We start from the raw sequence: 20,545 nt of genomic DNA on the forward strand, positions 1-20,545 counted from the left end.
CCAATTTAGGTTTTGTAGGCCAGTGTTTTGTTTTGAAAATAAAACATTTATAATGTAAAGTTTCTTAAATTAGTTTGAAAGAAATTTGAGATTATATGTGCTATTTGCTGAGCAATGAGAATAATGGCATTAAGCATTTCAATATCTCACAAGAATCCTATTATAGGTGTTAGGGATTTCGTATGAATGCATATGATTATAATACCAAAATGCATGAATGAAACCTCATCCTCATCCAGATTGTATAAAAACAACAACATCACATGAATTCATACAAATTGGCCACTTCATAGGTACGTATTGCCACGATTGTGTTGAAAAATGTACATTCCCTTGGTCTTCTTTATATTAATATTAGTCCTATGATCAATGACTGTTTGTGTTTTGTGAATCCCTGCTGCCCACTGCTCTTAAAAAAAACTCAGGTTCATAGATATTGTAGATATTTTTATCAACTCATCCAAAGCTTTCAGCTAGCACTTGTACTTGTGTACATAATGTTTGCTAAAGATCTGGAAGCACTTTCTTTCTTCATGATGACCCCAACAAAATCATATTATTCTTCGGACTTTTGTGCGCTACAGAAATAAATCCATTAGCTAAGAGAATTTTCTTTCGAGAGATACACAGACACATGTGGGATCATGAGCAGGCCCGGTAATTTTCAAGGATGTGATGTTTTTCAAAGCACCTTTTATCTCTTATGAGGTAATGTAAAATGACAAAAAACATGTAAGACCACTAAAAGCCACACAGGAGATGGCGGAAGCTCTTAGGAGTTTAAATGCAGAGTACACTAGAAATGATGTGTGTATGGTTTTCGTGCTGCGGTTTAATGAACGTGCATCAATGTGGCATTTCTGCAACTCGGAGGCTGCCTGAGTCAACTAATGCAGATGACTTGATGTACAAACCTCGGGACATCCGGCCTGACCTTGCCTTCGTCACTAAACACAAATATGTATGCGGGACATTTTTAATGAGAGAAACAGACATGGTTGGGTAAGAGAAGCCAGAGGAACAAGGTGACCACATTGGGACCGCTTAAATCAGATAAAAGATTGCTTTCCCATTGTTATGACTTTGATTTTCATTTCATGGAAACAGATTAAAGTCTGTGAACTGAGGCACAGATGTCATGACAGATTACATTAGATCAAATTACTAACAACAACAACAAATAAGAGAGAGGCACCTTGCAATACAGGAGATACAGTACCAATAATTCAGTTACTATGCAGATGCGAAAAATCTCATATTCGTAAATAAAATTAGGCAAATCAGGCTTTATGGTACTATACGGTTTTCAGTTGTATATTTAGTCTTGTATATCATTGCTAGTGACAGGATATTTGTTTATTATTAACATTAATGAATGAAAACATAAAATGTATTGTATATTTTAAGTGCCTTTAGAAATTATTGTTAATGTGCAAAAACTATATGTAAAAATAAGCATATGTTTCACCTTAGCATCAATATCTGAGATAATGGATCCAAATAATATTGTAACAAAATTTTCTTTTTACTAAATAAAACTCTACGTGTGGTTTAAAAAGTCAGCTTATAGAGGTGATAAAAACAAGTCCATATTTTATCCTGATTGTTAACTTTGATATGCTGTTGTATATTAATGTGTTGCCACATGTTTGCACATTGTTCATGTCCTCATTAAATTTTGTCCTCATTAACTGATTTTGCAGTGTTAATAGGCTCCATTACTGTTAACTTAATTGTTTACCATATTTATTTATTTTTTTCGATTTAGCCTCTAATTGCCTTGATAATGAATTCAGTACAGAAAACCTAACGTATTAAAGCTTAATTTTGTGCATACAAATATATTTTTACATTGTTTATAAAACCGTATTTTACCATATCTGTATTAAACAAATACTCATCTCTGTCTACATTATACTAGAAACTGTTATTTATTTTTCAAAAAACACACTTTAAAAATGCTTGCTTATTTCAACCCTGTATTGGGTTTAAAGAGCACATTTTGTCCGATTCACGGTTTTAAATTTCCTTTGGTGTGTGTATTAGTAAAGGTACATAACCCAAAGTAATTGTCTCCAACGTAAATCTCTTTTCTTGGACTACAACAAACATACAGATTGTATATGCAACAGTTTACTTCCTGGGATTGGTGATGTAGACAAGACTGACATTATCATAATTAGGCCAATCACAACGTACAGATTAGCTGGCCAATCAGGGACACAGAGCTTTTCAAATCTGTGGATTTCAGGAAGAGAGTGAAATCTTGAGCTACAAAAATGTCTGGTATGTGGAAAATAATGTGTTTTTAACCATAAACCATGCAAACACATTATATTATACCAAATACACAAAATAAAGTTGTTTTTAGCAATGAAATAGGTGCCCTTTAAAGGGACCAACTTAGTCGTTGGGTTAAATTAACCCAGAAATGTTTTTTATATAAGTATTTTATTACAATTTTACATTTTGCAGAAAAGCTAAAAGGAAAAAAAGGACAAAAAAATAGTGAGCGATAATATTAACAAAGAGACAATGATGTAAATGATTATGTACAATTATTAATATCATCAAGCGTAATGATGAAAGAATGTGTTAAAACAACCCGGTATTTTGGGTTGAGACAACTTATCATAGGTTAAATTACAACCCAACGGGCTTCATTCATCCCTTTTTGACCCAACCCGCGGTAAAAATAACCCACCATTTTGGGTTCGTCTTATATTTTATGAAAACATATCTGCAGAGTTTTAATTTCATTAATCTATAATGAAAAACTACGCAGCCCCTAAGGGGACATGGAGCAAGAATTAAATAAAGTTTAGTTTCTAGGGCTGTCACGATTATGAAATTTGGCTGATGGTTAATTGCCTATTACATTTTGACGATTAATTGTCTGTTTTTTTGCTTTGACATTTAATTCTCAATTTTTTGTTTGTTTATTGAAATATATTTTTTATTTTAAAATTAAATCATTTGCAATTTTTACCTGGCAGTAAATATTAATACACATAAAACATATATAAAATTAAATATTTAATGAAAATTTCTTTCAGAAACCTGAAAAATCTTCATAAGAAATAAACACAATAAAGTGTCTGAAAAATAACTAAAAATAAAAATGCAATAAAACTAAACTGACTATACCAGAACAGGCCTTAAAAAGTAGCCAATACTACTTATGATATATTAGTACTGGACCACATGTCTATTAAGGAGCGTCATCTGATACTTTCTCATTTATGACAGGCGCTGCAGCTCCCCCTTGTGTTTTTTAAAGAGATGTGCAATCATTGCGGTGATCTGAAATCATTGCGATGATGTCAAACAATTGCGATGAGACGATTATTTAATCATTGTGACAGCCCTATTAGTTTCATGTGCTCACATGAAACTTTCATATGCTCACGTGAAACTTTCATGTGCTCACGCGAAACCTTTATGTGCAGATTTTTTTTAAAGTTTAGTTTTGCGTGCTCACGTGAGCACGCAAAACTAAACTTTAAAAAAAATCTGCACATAAAGGTTATATATAAAATAAAAATATATGTGCTTTTGGATTGTTTTTTACAGAGCCCCTAAGGCAGGGGTGGGCATCGAGGGCCACAGTCCTGCAGAGTTTAGCTTCAACCTTAATCGAAAACACCTGAATGTCATTTCCAAACAGTCCTGAAGACTTCAATTAGATTTTTCAGCTGTGTTTGATTAGGGTTGGAGCTAAACTGTGCAGAGCTGTGGCCCTCAGGACCAGGAGTTGCCCACCCCTGCCCTAAGGGGACATGGAGCAAAAATTTAATAAAGTTTAGTTTCATTTGCTCACGTAAAACTTTCATGTGCTCACGTGAAACTTTCGCGTGCACACTTGAAACTTTCGCTTTCACATGCATGCGCGATAGTTCCACGTGAGCACGCGATAGTTCCACGTGAGCACGCGATAGTTCCACGTGAGCACGCGATAGTTCCACGTGAGCACGCGATAGTTCCACGTGAGCACGCGATAGTTCCACGTGAGCACGCGATAGTTTCACGTGAGCACGCGAAAGTTTCACGTGAGCAAATGAAACTAAACTTTATTAAATTTTTGCTCCATGTCCCTTAGGGGCTCCGTAAAAAACAATCCAAAAGCACATATAATTTTATTTTATATATATTTTTTATATTATTTTTTATAATTATTTTTATTATAGTGCATTTATTTGTAATATGTATTAGAATAACAGACCAGAAAAATAATTGTCTTACATTTCATGCAGGGTCAGTGTCCATTGAAAACGTTCTGTGCACCTGACTGTATGAAATTACATTCTGCTAATGTACTTTTTCAGATTAACATTGAAATTAGTTTTGTTTCCATAGAGCTATGACATATGATTCAAAATTGTTTGGAAGGCGAGAAAAAACAAGGCACCAAATTGTATAATCTGTTTTCTTTGGGGCAATTACACATATCACTCTACAAGAAGATTTCTCCGATAAAAAACATGATATGATTTTTTTTAGATCAAAGCCAAACAAACACTTTGATTGTTTCTTGCACTGTGGGTCGGAAAGAACAATGATTAAAAAAAGAAAAATCAATTCCCTGCTGCCTGTTGTTTTAGGCTACTTTAATCAAAGAGCAGGCATGTAAATAAATTATGCTTTCCTCAATTTCCTGTGTAGTGTTTTGCTCTCCGACTGTAATCTATCTTTCAGAACTCTTTGTGCTGAGCTTGTAGACTATGATGTATGTCTGTGAAATGGGTGACTGTGTATGTAAACAGAGCTCACTTATGCGTATTTTATCCTAAACATGACGTGCCCCATGATCAATAATAAATGATCAATCCTTTAGCATCTCTTTTAGATGGTATCAATCTTTTGAATATACTGAATATACGTATAAGCCTTTAAACATATGCATACTGGAATATTGATTATATTAGGTGTAATTTATAATCTGTTCACCTGATGTTATCATAATCTTGCAATATAATAGGTTTTAAAGGTGCAATGTGTAATTTTTTCAATGATCTTTTGACAGAAATGCAATAAAATATGCATAACTACTATATATTCAGTGGTGTATAAAGACTTTACAAAATGAACTGTATTGTTTTTGAACTACATACACAGCAGGACTCCTTACATGGAATTCGGCATTACGCGCCACTATGTTTCTACATTAGCCATAAACCAAGGGTGGGCATTCTTGGTCCTAAAGGGAGACGGTGTACTACAAAGTTTAGCCCCAACCCTAATCAAACATGACTTGGAAGGTATGTTTGATTAGGGGTTGGAGCAAAACTTTGCAAGAAGGTGATCCTTCAGGACCAGGAATGTCCACCTCTGCCCTAAATGGACAAACTGTCATAGAGCGCAGTTAGTTACTACGTTGTCTCAGACGATGACATGTTTGTCCTGTGGTGGCTACCGTAGCTTCTCCATGTGTTTCTAAAGAGAGGAGTGAGCTCTACTGAGTAAATATAGTAGAGTAAATATGTCCTCATTGGTGTCATGACCTTGGCCAGTGATCTGACTTTTCCTTGTAAGCTTAGAATTTCTTCTCTTTACTTACATTGAATGGGTAAGTCCATGGAGGCTTTCATGTCGTTCCGCCGTATTGATAAACTATAATACTAGAAAGGGACAAAAAGCACTAGCCTACTGCAACGCATTTCCACAATGCATTTTCGTTCAGATCACATGAACCAGCTGAAATGGACACGGAGAACAGTGAGTTCATAACGGCTACTGTAGTTGCTACGCGCATTTGAAAACGTGAGGCGCTAGAGAGCACTATTTGTTTGAATGCAAAATAGAATTTCACCACTAGATAAAAGTAAAATCCTACTTTTAAAGTCCCCAGTGCTTCTAAAAACCTAAAAAATGTGAAAAAGATCAGCCCAGTAACTTAGTTTTGGTAAATCATTCTCTGCATGTGGAAAAAATAGATCTTTGAAATTTGGCCCCTTGTGATGTCAGAAGGGGATAATAGCACACCTTAATCTGCACAATCCAACCAAGGCACTGCCATTTAGTAGAGAGTCAGCTCATTTGCATTTAAAAGGACACGCCCTTGTTAGAACCATTTTTTTCCCATTTATATTATAACTACATTTAATCAGTTTTATGATCTGCTTAACCAACAATAGTTATCTTTATAGTAATCAATAATAGAATAATTTAATGATTTTGGTTACACTTTACAATAAGGTTGTATTTGTAAATATTAGTTAATGCATAAGCTAACATGGACTAACAATAAGTATTTTTTTCTTTGTTCATTCATTTTATTTACTAATACATTTTTAAAGCAGTCAATGCACAAGAACAAACATGAACAGTTGTATGCATTGACTTATGTTAACAAATACAACTTTATTGTAAAGTGTGGTGTATTTTGGATGTTGTTTTGCATTTGTCAACATTGGTTACATATATAATAAATCAAACGTTTATCTGAAAATATTTCATGCACCTTTCAAAAACAAATGTATTCAAAGTTCCAATTCATCTGCTGAAGCTTGACAAAGAGAGGAAAGTAAGGCCTATTATTCATCTAGACATTAATTTAATTTTATAAAATAAGTATGATGCATTTCTCTGAAATTGTTGCTTTCTTCCTCGAGACCAAGCGTTCTTATTCTTAATGCTTCTTTACCCCTAAAGAAAACTCATTTTATCTTACAGGGAATGTCCTCAAATGCACTTCAAGCCTTGATAAAGCATCTAAGCCCATCTTCAGGTTCATTATGCCTCTACCCTCATTTGTAGTTTTTCCTCCGGCCTTAGACATTTGAGCATTACTCTCAAGCTTTAAATTCAAAGTCCATTCTGGTTTCCTTGAGGAAACTGTCTTGAGTGTTAAAATATGTCCTGTTTGCATTTTTATTCTAATTGAAAACCTAAAGACTCCTCTGCTTGAGTCACATTTAGTACTGAAGGAAACTAAAAAGCAGCTCAATTTTCTTCCATGCTAATTTATTTTTCACAGCATCTCACCTACACAGATGGTGTCACCATTTCGCAGGCACAAGAAGCAATCGGCATTTATGTACAGAATTATTACAGTACGCGTTTGTCTGTTGGGAGCATTGCGAGAAAATCTTATCTTATGTATACCGACTAAAGGTTTGAAAAGGTGAACACAAAAAAAGCCAGTGCATTTTTGTTTTAGCACACAGATCAAAATAGTCAGGTTAAACATTTCATTTATTTATTTATAGTCTAGGAAAGCACTTAGACCATACTCCTATAACAATTTAGCCACTTATATTTGGTCTTTGAAGTGTAAAGCCCCCTGAAGCTCATAGTGAGTTACATATAGCCCTCATTATTGATTCACTGAAAGGCTATGAATCATGTGGTTTGTAGCGGACGTGAGGAAAGAGAAAAAGAAAAATAGGAAGGTGTAAGTTTAATTCCTCCTCTCTGCACACTGTCACCGCTGATTCATGCTTGGAGGCTCAAGCTCACAGCCCATGTTGTTTGGACGTGGCCCATCATTTTGTAAGGTCCTCTCGTAATCGAAGGTCTGTGCAAATCGAAATGCAGTGCGTTAGATTTTTTATAAACGGATACCAATACTGGACTTCCTTATAACCTTTACTGCCCCTATAAATAAACACTGAAATCTTTATTGATGCTCATGTGGCTCAAGGTGTATCTGTTCAGAAAAAGACCATTGACTTTACAACCTTTCACCGGGTATTCATAACTCAATTGAGCACACTTTCCAATATCGAAGGGTTGAAGTCGATGCTTGTGACCCGTCCAGAGCAAGTCACACTGCCTACTTTTGATTTAAAGTGTTTAATGACTGACAGTCTCTAGAAGTGAGGAATGAATTTGTTCCAGGAGGTAACAGAGTGGGGAAGACCCTTGTCGCCTCATTCCCTAAGCATTAGACAGTGACATCTGGCATGACCTTGCGACTGGAACTTGATTGCAAGTGTTTGTTCAGTGTTGACAGGCTTTAGCACCTCTCTCTCTGGAAGGCATAACCGTCCTTATAAGGACAAAAACACTTTCCAGCGGACAATCGAGGGACAGATTGTGCTTTTATTATCCTATATTTCTTAAAGAGCGCCAATTTTCTGATTCACAATTTTACATTTCCTTTGGGGTGTGTATTAGTATACAGTTAACGATATGCAAAAGGTACATACCACAAAGTAAACCATGTGAGTTATCGTCTCCAGCGTGAATTTCTTTTCCTGGACTACAACAAACACACAGATTGTAGGCAACAGTTTACTTCCTGGGATAGGTGATGTACCAACCCAGTCTCACGGCAGTTCGTGATTTGGTCACGTAATTTAATCTATTTATTCGTGGCAGGGGCACGTTTATTTCGTTATTTTCGTAATTGCAGCACGTTTTTTAAACTAATGCATTTCAATTGGATGCATCTTTCGTGCAATAGCACGATTCTTTCTGCCAGTCGGGCTGCAGCGGAGAAACTGTTTAATCAACATTTATTCACGAGATCTTATCACGGTGCTGCTGGCTGCTAGCCATTTTGGTGGGCTAACCATAATTCCTTTATGATTTTAAACATACAGACAGTTTGCCAGTGTTTTATATACTGTCAAAGTTCGTCAGGGGCTGCGCAAATTGCGCAATCCGACGGAGTTGTTGGGGGCACATCTAGAGCAATTAAATTCTCTTGTTATGCATGTTTTGTTATGCCTGAAAGGTGCCTAATAATACTGAAATAATATCGGCATTATAATGTTTATTGATTTTTCATTAGGATATTTTTGGTGACCCTTCAGCCAGTCGGTGTTACGCACAGCGCGTCGTGGGCATTGGTGGCAGTGGCGGCACTGAATATTAATTATGTATTATTATTTCTGTCTGTATCGGTTATTATTTCGAAGCTGGGTTGCTTTGCTGTTTTTTGATATTTTTAAAACTATAACGCTTCATCTATCAACATTTACTTAGATGTTAATTATTGTATTCATTCATTTCTTTATTTTAATAATATTTTTTCGGTTTTATTACCGGTGAAATATTACAGTAAGCCAGAACACGGGCCGAGCGGGGCTCATTCTAAGCCCATTAGCCACAATGTAATGCGGACATTATTTCACAGAATCTGACAGCGATCAGCGAGGTCATTAACGACAGTATATGTTATCACATTTTTAAGCAGCCTTTACAATTTATTTTAGAGTCTTAGTCCAAAGTTTTTAAAAAACGAAAAGCCCAGATCTGTGACGTAGGCCTATCTCTGCTAAATACAATTTAAAAACGTTTATGATGCTCTTTATTTTAAGTTTCCCTTTTTTGTTATTTTTATTTAAAGTATATTGTTTATAAATGTGAAGTGTAAAGTAATATGTCAAGGAATTGATATTGAATTCTGTCATTTTAAAACTTCAACAAAAATGAAAAAAGAACCAGTGCGCACCTTATAGCAAAAAAAACTTTTAATTTGTGTTTTTGTCACCAGCAATACAGTACGTTTAGTGAGTTTCTTCGGATGCCCTGTTGAAATAATAAAAAAAATATTGTGATTAATTTAATTTAATTTTCGTTTTTAATTTTTTTTTTTTTACAATATCCGGATGAGGGGTTGGATGACGGAGCTCTCGTCTCGCGCCAATTACTTACTTCCTCTCTGGAGTCGTTGAGTAAGGTAGGCTAAAGTTATTGGCAATCTCATGAACAAGTAGCCTATATAATTCTAGGAAAATGTATGAAAAAGTGCAAAAATTAGTCAAGTACGTTGCTGTGGTATTGTCATGACTGCCTTTTGCCAATTTGAACTTTTTGTGACATTGTTTTGGTGTTGTCTGAAATCATCCTATCTGGGTTGTATTCACTGTAACAACCGCATCTCTCTCCATTATCCTATTACATGGCTACTTACCACATAAATCAATAATTTGACACAAAATATTGATTTAAAACAAGGAGTTTAGTTTATTGATTTAAATACGATTTTATTGCTTCCGCTAAAGAAAATAGTCCGTTCGGTTTCAGCGGATTCATCACTTGATCAAATAGCCATCGCGCGCATTTAGGCAACAGAAGTGGTGTTATTCCCCATTGGTTCCAACGTGTTAGCAACTCAGAAAGTTTATTAAAACTGTTTCCCAGCATCAAAATGTCTGGTTGTTACGTTTGGTTGCACCAATATAATATACTAATATACTTATATATGTATCTGAATACTTTATATTTGGCCATCTGCTAACGTCTTCTATCCACTCCACTATGGGACACGGTTCTGGTAACTGTGTTGAAAAAGTTGAAAGTCAAAATATTTTATCAAGTGTTGTGTTTTTGTTTTTTAGATTCTACCAACCTAACTTACCTGCTATCACTAGTAGATCACCACACCCAAAGGCCCTTTTAAGCGCCAACCTATCTGAATTTGTGCACTGTTTGTCTTTCGGCCTGTCTCTTATCTCTGTCTGCCCCTTTGTCCATCTTAGTGTCTGTCGTCTTTTTTCTGTCTGCCCCTCTGTCCATCTTAGTGTCTGTCTTTTTTCTGTCTGCCCCTCTCTCCGTTTTTGTGATGAACACTACACGTGTCACCGACTGTCAAGATGGCAGTTACATGGAGGGGAGACGGATGGCTCTTGAAATGAGCTTAGAACATGTTCTGACGGAAGCCAGGGTACGTGTTGAATTTTTGGATGCAGTGAAGTAGAGTGCCTACATCAGGTCCTATTCTATGTATCGCCACGTACAAAAAACAACAACTATTCATTGTATCTTAATGGTTGATGAAATATTTAGGTTATAATAATCACTCTGTACTGTAGATTATCAGAAAGCAGTATTATATAAGGCTTTTATATAAGCCCAGGTACCTCAGACTCATTCAGTCTGTGATTGTATCTAGCTGCTCTCAATAGTCAAACATTTTCATGAAAGGGGTGAAGAGTTGTTTTTTACTTTTAAACTGCTTGGACCAGGCAGACTAAATGCATTGATCAAGGATTCTTTCTTTAAAAAATTTCCCCCTCAAAATATATATGTGTAAAAGGTATAATAAGAGTTTTTTTTTCATATCCATTGTATCTTTTGTTAAAGGGATAGTTCGCCCAAAAATGAAAATTCTGTCATCATTTACTCACTCATATGTTGTTACAAAGCTGTATAAAATCCGTTGTTCTGATGAACACAAAGGAAGATAAATTTGAGAAATGCCTATAACCAAACATTTTGTGGACCCCATTTACTTCCATAGTATTATTTTTTCCTAGTATAGAAGTGAATGGGGTCCACAAATGGTTTGGTTACAAACATTTCTCATAATATCTTCCTTTTGTGTTCATCAGAACAATGAAATTTATATAGGTTTGTAACAACATGAGAGTGAGTAAATGATGACAGAATTTTCATTTTTGGGTGAACTATCCCTTTAAAAATAAATTAACACTCTAATCATGATTTTCACTTCAACCCCCAGAAAGAATCCAAGGAGCAGAGGCAAGTTTCCCGTCCGCCAATCCCAAAAAGGGTGTGTTTAGGGCTTGGCAAGCCAAGGGGGAGGCGTGGGGGGAGGCGTGGAGGGCGCCCCAAAGCCTCAGCTACCGGTAATAATAATAATAGTACTTGGTTACACATCATTGTTAACAAATCAAGTTGTGTTGCTGGTAGACTTAAGTAACATGTACTAGTATACAGATAATGAGCCCATTGTAATGAGGTTGAACCATCTGAAATATGTTTATGCAGTATTTGATTTGATAATTGTATTGTATCCACATTGAACTATTATTTCCATGTATTATTTCCAAGTTTTGTTCTTATGTATTTTTTAAGTGTAATTTCCCCGTAATTGAAATTTATAGAAATGTATATTAAACAAAAAAGTATGCATTGGTGGTCTAACTTGGTTTTATTCCTTTGTGTGCTGTTGTAGTTCCACACAACCAGATCAGGGACTACTTGGTCAATGAAGAGCTTCCTGCAGCCAGTCTTGATCCTCAAGTGGAATTTGGTAATAAAAAAGCAGGGTTCACACAAATCCTGGAACACCTGTATCATTGGAGACTAGATTGCCATTCATTTACAATCCTGGCAAAAAATGTAAAAAGTCGAAAGCTTGCAAGACCTCTCGTGCCGGGCTGCTAAGCCGCAATTGGTCTGTGGCGGTTTTCAGGCCTGGCTTTGCGAAGGCTCATTTGTACCCACATCAACTGCTTATAGGGGCGGTTTTTCGGACAGGGATTAGCTTAAGCCAGGACTAGACCTGAGTTTAATTGGGAAATATAACTAGTTTTAACAAACATGTCTTACTAAAAACATTACTTATGTGCATTTTGAGGCAAAACAAAGGGCACTGATGTATTTTTAAGATATGTCAATGCAAGTTGTTTTGAGTTTGGACAGCTCTTACATTTGTTTTAGTCTAGGACTAGTCTAATCCCTGTCTGGGAAACCACCCCATAAAGTAGCAAAGCCATGACTTGTTTACACAATGTGGCTGAGTCCTATTATTGAACCACTTTTTTATAGTAGTTTAACTTTTGTCCCAATGGAATTCCATTTCAATTTTCACGTTGATAAAATTTACCCTTATCCATGTTTCAAAGTATGCTGAATTTGGAAAAGTTCATAAATTTATGTTACTGAAAGAATTGCATAGAAATGGTTCTTTGTCAATTAAATTAATATTTTTATTTGCAGAAAAAAACATGGAGAGCCTCTCTGCTATGATGTCTGAATCCCCTGAAATCCAGAGGGCAGCATCATCATGGACTTTCAGGCAGCAACAAGCCGCACAGAGATGGAAGGAGGCAAGGCCATTTCACCTTAAATGCCTCATCCAAACTCAGGATGTTGGCCAACCATTTTGTAGCCATTGCAGCAAGCCTGCTGTTGTAAGGTGAGATCTCATTAATGTTCTTTTGTACTTTGTAGGTTTTTAGAGTGCATCACTAATTGATGTCTTCATGTTTTGAATAAACTGCATGTTTATGGTGGAATCAGGGCTGTTTCAAAGAGTTGATTCAATGACTAAATTGGTTCATTGATTTCGTTCCTAGATGCAGAGAGTGCCTACCAGACCAGTGGTTCTGTGAAACCTGCGATACCAGTAATCACAGGAGATGGCCACTCCACGATAGGGAGTCAGTCCTTGAGGGCTTTTTTAAAGCTATTCCCCCATCCACATATTTTGTAGGAGGGGAGGGAGGTTACACCTCACATGACCAAGGTAGGTAATTGCAAAAACTCTTCTTTATAAAGATAGATCTCTAATAAATCTAGTAGGCTTATTTTGTGTTTATCTTTCCTTTGCTAGCTTGTATTTTGCCAACGGTGAGAGTGACTCAGAAATGTCCCTGTGAAGTCCCTAGTATAACTGTGTCACCTGGCAAAGCAGTCATTTTAATTTCCATCAATGGTAAGATTTCTAAACTCTGATCTTTTTTCAATATTCAGTTTTCCCCCTTTTTATGGCTTTTCTTTGCAATGAAAATAACAGTACTCTAAAATTGCAAAATACATCTTGTCATTATGATAAACCAACAAAAATATACTTATTTGAACTATGCTGGTGTTCATCTTGATTCTACTCAAGATGTAGCCCAAGTGTCTTAAATTGTACCAGCTGATTGTTTCTAAAAGCTCAGGTATCCATGTTTTTTTTATAACCCAAGGGCGTTATGACATGCACCAGCCATTGTTTGCATGCCAAACATGCCAGCAGCAGTGGGCTCCAGAGTTCATGGACCTCGTGAACAGTGGATACTGGCCAGCTTCCACCAGCTCTTCTACTCTGTATACCCTCAATCTTTTCAGCAGTGTAAGAGAACTGAAAATCATTGCGCCGGCACTGTCCAGACAAGCCTTTGCAAAGCTGTTGGAACATCGTACAAAGTGTGGTGGGCGGGTAAGTGTTCACCAAATTATAGAATTGTTTACCATATGTAGACATGTCCAAAGTAACATTTATTATAACGTGTATTTCAGTCAGGACCAGTATGTGGGGACACGCTGCAGCGCAGCTTTCTGGAGTTTTCCTATTGTGCTTTTGAGGAAGACAACTTGTCCTGCGGTGCACCTTTCACCTGCCCCGCTTGCACCCCAGACATGCTGGCAATTTCTGTGGATGGCAACAGGAAGCTATACCGGTTTCTTCGAAACGGAAGGTGATATTTTTTCTTCCAGTATAGATTGATCTGGATTTATTTATATTCAATATTCAGCATGGATAAATGTTCTGTTTCGTTTCTTCCCTAGCTCTGACTCTTCATTTTTTGAAGGGGCATTTATTGCAGAAGACAAATCTGTGTCTGCATTTGTTGATGCCTTGCATAAAGCTGTGAAACAGGCAGGTTTCAAATTATTTGTTATTTAAATTAATATGCTTTTACAGCCCAGCTTTGCTTTGAATTGGTGAAAAACTGCCCTCAACTTCAAAATACAAGGTGTACAGGTGCTGGGCATATATAATTAGAATTTCATCAAAAAGTTGCTTTTACTAATTCCATTCAAAACTGAAATTTGTATTTGAATTACTGCAGCAATGCGGTGTGGCATGGAGTGGATCAGTCTGTGGCACTGCTCAGGTGTAATGAGAGCCCTGGTTGCTCTGATAGTGGCCTTCTGCATTGTTGGGTGTGGCATATTGCATATTCCTCTTCACAAAAGGTCAGGCGAGTTTGCTGGTACCATCGTCCTGAAACCAGGTACTGGTAGCTTTTGCAGGTGCCAAGTCCTGTTGGGAAATGAAATCTGCATCTCCATAAAGTTGGTCTTTGTGTCAAGCCACTCTTGAACAACAGACAGCGTCAGAATCGTCTCACCTGGGCTAAAGACAAAAACGACTGGGCTGCTGATGTTGGTCCACTGTGTTTTCTGAGGTCCAAGGTCAACACAGCCGTATACCAGGAAGTTTTAGAGCAGTTCATGCTTCCTGCTGCTGACCAACTTTATGGAGATGCAGATTTCATTTTCCAACAGGACTTGGCACCTGCACACAGTGCCAAGGCTACCAGTACCTGGTTTAAGGACCAAAATTGAATGACCTTAAACCCATAGAATTCTATGAGATATTGTGAAGAGGAATATGTGATATGCCAGACCCAACATTGCCGAAAAGCTGAAGGCCACAATCAGAGCAACCTGGGCTTTCATAACACCTGAGCAGTGCCACAGACTGATCGACTCCATGTCACACCGCATTGCTGCAGTAATTCAGGCAAAAGGAGCCACAACTAAGTATTAAGAGCTGTACATGCTCATACTTTTTATGTTCATACTTTTCAGTTGGTCAAGATGTCTAAAAATCCTTTCTTTGTATTGGTCTTAAGTACTATTAACATTTTCTGATATACTTTGGGATTTTACTTAGTTGTCAGTTATAATCATCAAAATTAAAAGAAAAACATTTGAAATGTATCTATTTGTGTGTAGTGAATAAATAGAATATACAAGTTTCGCTTTTTGAATGAAATTAGAATTAAATTTATTTATTTCACTAATTATATGACCAGCACCAGTATATACAGTATGTTTATAGTGTGTTTCATTTACATCACAGCTACCTGGACAAGGCAGATGTGGGAGCTCTTCGTGGACAGCAGCGAAGGAGACTTCTAGGAGGACCTTCAAGTTGGACGAAGAGGGCATGGAGGTTGCGGTGTGTCGGCATGGTTTCCTCCTTAAAGCACTTAACATGTTTAGAGGTGAGATTTAAATAAATCATTTGCTGTTAAATGTAACTTTGTATTGTTGTTATTTGTATGTCGCTTTGGACAAAAGCAAATACCATAATCATATATATCAATTATCACTTTTAGGTCAGTTTATATCACTGCTTGATTGAGTTTCCCATTACTATGCATTTTTGCATATTTGCATTTCTAATACAATTTGTATATCCCTAGGTGAAATCTTTGCCTACCCCATGTATCTGCACAAGGAGTTGATGAGTTCAAAGCCAAGGTTTATCGCCATGGATGTAATGTGTAAATACTGGCCATATTTACACAAATCAGCAAACATCCTTCCTGATCTCCAGGGGCTAACATCAATCAGACCTTTTTTAAGTGTCATGCATGCTACAGCACATTCCACCAAGTGTGAGGTATGTTCAGTGTTTATTATGTTTAACTGTAGCATCGTAAAATAAGTCCCTCTGCTGCGGTTCAGGGGCCTGTTCGTCATCGTCACTTTATCCGATAATGACCGGCAGACATTACATTATCCCTTTTTTTTTTTACTTCTAGATTACATGGAGTGGCAAAAACCAAGAAGGAGCAGGGTCAACTGCGGGGGAGGAAGTTGAACAGGTGAACAGCTACCTCTCCCGCTGTGCATTAACGACCAAATACATGTCGAAAGGAGGTGATTGTAGTATTTCTCTTCTAATGTAATTTTTTATTGCTTATTGCATGACATTCACTCAACATTTACTCTCAACAGCACGTGTGGATATGCTTACCATCCATGCTATGGCCTGGAACGACAAAAAAAACACTACACTACATCGGGCATTGTCGGCAAGATATGTGAAGGTGTGTTCTCTCTAAATGGTTTTTGTGGTTATTGTGTAGGTTGGTTAACTGTATTGTTTAACTGTCACATTAGACTTGCCAGAGGCTTCAGGAGGAGACTGCAAGTCTAGCGGAGCTTAAAGAAAGCTTGGCTTGCACCGATGAAGCAGTGTGGGTTTCTGATGTGAGGGAATGGGCAGCTGGTGGTAAGTTTGAACCAATAACATGTTTCACTTTGTGCTTCCTCTTTGGCTGCGATCATTTAGATCATGATATTTTAGCTGTCTACTGCTTACTATACTGCATGCCACTATCTCTGTAAGCCTTTTTTTGGGACCCACCCCCTCCCAGCTCGTTCTTCTTTACACATTTTTTTTGTGTTGTGTTTCCAGACACAACAGGTACTTCCCTTGAGCAGTCCATTGAGGGACGTTACCTTAACCTCAGGCAGCGGAAGCAGGCTCTGTACCGCCAAAATGGTAGGTTGTCTATAGATAATTGCTCACTGTATTTTTGGTCACTATTTTTACCTTCTGCATCATGTCTTTACAGATAGTGGCAAGTTCCGTCACCGGCTGCGGAGGAAAATTGCTGAGAGCAAGAGACTGCTAGTGAAAGACATTGAGACCTATAATAGTCATGAGCCTGCCATGCCAATTGATTTAAATGAAGTGGAGCAGTCGCTATCAGGAGACAACCCATCCCCAACATGGCCATGGGAGGTTCATGGCAGTGGTAAGCGGAGTTTCCTGAGGCCTCTAAATTTATTTTGTAAAGACTCAAGTCAAAATTGTTATTTATACATTTTCTTTACCTCTGTTTTTAGCACAAATCGAAGACAAGTTAAAAGTTTTTAACAAAGCCATGCTGAAAATGAGACTGGAGGAGGAAAGGACAATACTTGTTCAGGAGATGGCCCAGCACTGCTCATGGTTGCAGAGGTTGCAGGCAACTCTTACAAGAAAAACTTCAGAGGAAGGCAAGTTTCACCTTTGTAACCATACCAATCAAACAAGGAAGTGATGGTGATAAGGACACCATACTTTATCTAACAAGAGACGTATCTCTTACTAGAAAGCTATTTAAAAACATTATACTGACCATCTAATTTTTGTTGAGTTATAACAAATATTACAAAGCAAGTGGATATGTCATGGTATTTTGGATTTGTTTTTTACTTTTCACTTACAGACAAGCGAAACAAGGGCCTTTCCTGTCTCTGCAGAAGACGACTGTCTGAAGTTTCGGATCTGTTGAAAGAGGTGCTCTTACAATACAAGGCTGTTTTAGGCCCTCAGGGCTCTGCTATAGAACTGGAAGAGAATGAAAGTGATTTCAGCAGTCCAGACACCAGTGAAAATGAAGAGGAGGAGTGCAGGTAATGAATATGTGAAAGTGTCATTTTCTTGAATACTCTTGATTTATGTAACCTGTAAAATTGAGAAAAGATAATCATATTTTCCGGACTATAAGCCACTGGAGTATAAGCTGCATCATTCAAAAATGCGTCATTAAGACGAAATAACATATATAAGTCACAGTGGACTATATATCGCTTTTATTTAGAAAATTATTTCACAAAATCCAAGCCGAAGAACAGACATTTAATCTGGAAAGGCAAGTTATTCAATTAAACAATAGCAGACAAAACAGCAGGCTGAATAGATGTCTGTACGTTAAAGTAATATTATCAGTTATTTAAATGATAAACCATAGCATACAGAACTTACCTGGAAGGTTAAATAGTCTAAATTAATCGAACAAGCCAACTAGCGTGAAGTTCGCATACTCGTCATTCCACATTACTGAATCTATTGGATTAGATAAATACAGGATCAGCATGTAGCGGACTCTCACGGCTGTAGACTGTAATAATGTCTCTTGCCTCATAAATTAATTCATCAAAATTAATTCATACTGACTTACAAGGCGCACATGACTATAAGACGCAGCACCAGCCAAGTTATGACAAAAACGCGGCTTATAGTCTGTAAAATATGTAACATTAAGACTCCATTTGTTTTTTCAGATTTTGAATAGGGACATTTTTAGCCCAATCCCATTTCTCTGTCTTACCCCTACCCCTTGGTTTTGCACGTTCACGTGGTAGGGGCAAGGGATAAGACAGAGATATGGGATTAGGCCTTAATGTATACTCCTTGGTCTGTTTGTGTCTCTGTCTCTCAGGGAGGAGCTACCGGGCAGGTGTATGTAATTGCTTGATTGCGGCCTGGGGAGTGTAAAAGGACTTCATGGATGTCATTCCGGGATTCTTCCGTGTGGCTCAATCAGCTCCCTTGTTCAGTAGTCAGGGCACTGATCAGGGAGTCGGCCATTTTAAGGGCTGTCTCAATTGCAAAATCCGTTCAGTGCACTGGAACATTCTTTCCTTAAAAATTCCCACAATGCAACGCAACAACCAGTGAGCATCCATGGTCCCTATGTTCCCTAACCGGAAATCACGTAACCTTTTCTGAAGCTCGCCAACCGAACATCATGTGATCCAACTCAATAAGTTTTATGAAATGTTACAGAACTTTTATAAAGACAAACGTTTGTTTTAGTTGTAAATATAAACACACATTGCTACACAGTAAGGGACCACAATCTACTCAATATTTAAAATAATAATATTTATTTAAAATTGTAAATATATTTATTACATTTAAAATGTAATTATATGCCTCCAATTTTATGCACATATATGTAAGAGAATAATGACAGCATTTTTCACAATGTACTGTTTTTAAAATTAAGTCAGAGAGATGTTGGTTTTGCTGGTTGTTGATGAGTATCAGCTGTGAGTGATTACAACGCGCTTAAGCAGCCACGTGACAGAAAAATAACTGAACAGTGTCCCAATGTGAAGTGAGCTAGGGTCCTTACCAGTGCCCGAACCTGTGTACATGATATACTGATTCACAACCTCGGGAGCTAGGGAACGAATTGAGACACACGGCTTCTCTCCTGTATCACATTGTTTTGTTTTTTGTTTGCCTTTTTGTCATATGACTGATTACGCCACACTTTTATTTCATACCATATCATTTATACTGATTATTGCTTATTTCTCATTTTTCGTCTTGCATATTTACTGTAATAAATTACTATAAAATAAACAAATCACTTTTTTGTATCTTTATCCACGTGTGGTCTCCCATTTCATGTTGCCTGGGCAAAAATGAGCCTGGTCAGGGTTACACTGTTGTTCCACTTTTCTGGACTTGTAAGGTTTATATATGAGCTAGGTAAAATCACACCTTACACATTCACTGACTCTATAAGACCTTTGGAAAACTAGATTTCTAAATAATCTTTTAAATCTTATACTACGCCTCGTGGCAACACACAAGCAGATGGAAGTCTAAATTTTAACTAACAAGTTCATTATTCCCTGTATGCCACTTGCTGACATTTCATGAAAAAATGGTTGTAACACTTACCTTTGCCTGTCTGGCCAATAAGGGTGTCTGAATTATAGTTTATAAGTATATCCAGTGAATTAAGCTTGCCACAGCAGGTAAGGTCAGTGAAATTTATTATGATAAAAGAGGTGTTTGAGATAAACCCAATCAAAATATGGATGTTTCAATGGTGTTTGTATGATTTCAGAACTTCTCTTAATCAACAAATGTCAACTCTCTGAATGATAGTTTTTGAAGATTTCTTGTGCATCAATTAAGCATAATTAAGTTTATTTCACCACAGCACACCTCTTGGTATCACAATCAATCAAAAATAAACATTTTAATGATTTGTGTATGATTGCCGAACTTTTGTTGACCAACATGTAAAAATATGCTCTCTGAATGGTAGTTTTCAAATGTATATGCTAATACAGAGCAGCACTACAGGCATAAAATAATAATAATAATACATTTAATTTGTAGTGCTTTTTAAGACCATAGAGCAGGGTGCCCCAAATCTTAATTATTATTACAATAGTTATGAGCCGATGAGTCGAATCAAATGTGTTTGATTAGGGAGACAAAGGAAATATGTAATGTTAGGGGTCCTTCAGGAGCAGGGATGGGAAACACTGCTCTATGGCAGGGTTCCCCAAATCTTACCCTGGAGGGCCGGAGCACCACAGA

General features: G+C 37.0%; 1 protein-coding gene across 2 annotated transcripts; it reads left to right on the forward strand.

Moving 5' to 3' along the window:
- The first annotated feature begins 8,257 nt into the window (after window positions 1-8,257).
- On the forward strand, window positions 8,258-19,593 carry LOC135773692 (uncharacterized). 2 transcript variants are annotated; one of them, XM_065283417.2, is made up of 20 exons: window positions 8,258-9,628; window positions 10,290-10,615; window positions 11,414-11,540; window positions 11,870-11,947; window positions 12,637-12,835; window positions 12,996-13,165; window positions 13,253-13,354; window positions 13,611-13,843; window positions 13,924-14,102; window positions 14,194-14,284; window positions 15,497-15,641; window positions 15,843-16,042; window positions 16,185-16,302; window positions 16,381-16,472; window positions 16,546-16,657; window positions 16,844-16,930; window positions 17,004-17,186; window positions 17,278-17,430; window positions 17,643-17,829; window positions 18,639-19,593. In XM_065283417.2, the coding sequence occupies exons 2-20, from the start codon at window positions 10,514-10,516 to the stop codon at window positions 18,664-18,666; spliced, it is 2,586 nt and encodes an 861-aa protein (XP_065139489.1). In that variant the 5' UTR covers window positions 8,258-9,628; window positions 10,290-10,513; the 3' UTR covers window positions 18,667-19,593. The 2 variants fall into 2 exon arrangements, with proteins under 2 accessions (XP_065139489.1, XP_065139488.1); XM_065283416.2 differs by having other exon boundaries at window positions 8,258-10,615.
- The last annotated feature ends 952 nt before the right edge of the window (window positions 19,594-20,545 follow it).

This window comes from Paramisgurnus dabryanus, chromosome 9 (genome assembly GCF_030506205.2).
Source record: "Paramisgurnus dabryanus chromosome 9, PD_genome_1.1, whole genome shotgun sequence".
NCBI lineage: Eukaryota > Metazoa > Chordata > Actinopteri > Cypriniformes > Cobitidae > Paramisgurnus > Paramisgurnus dabryanus.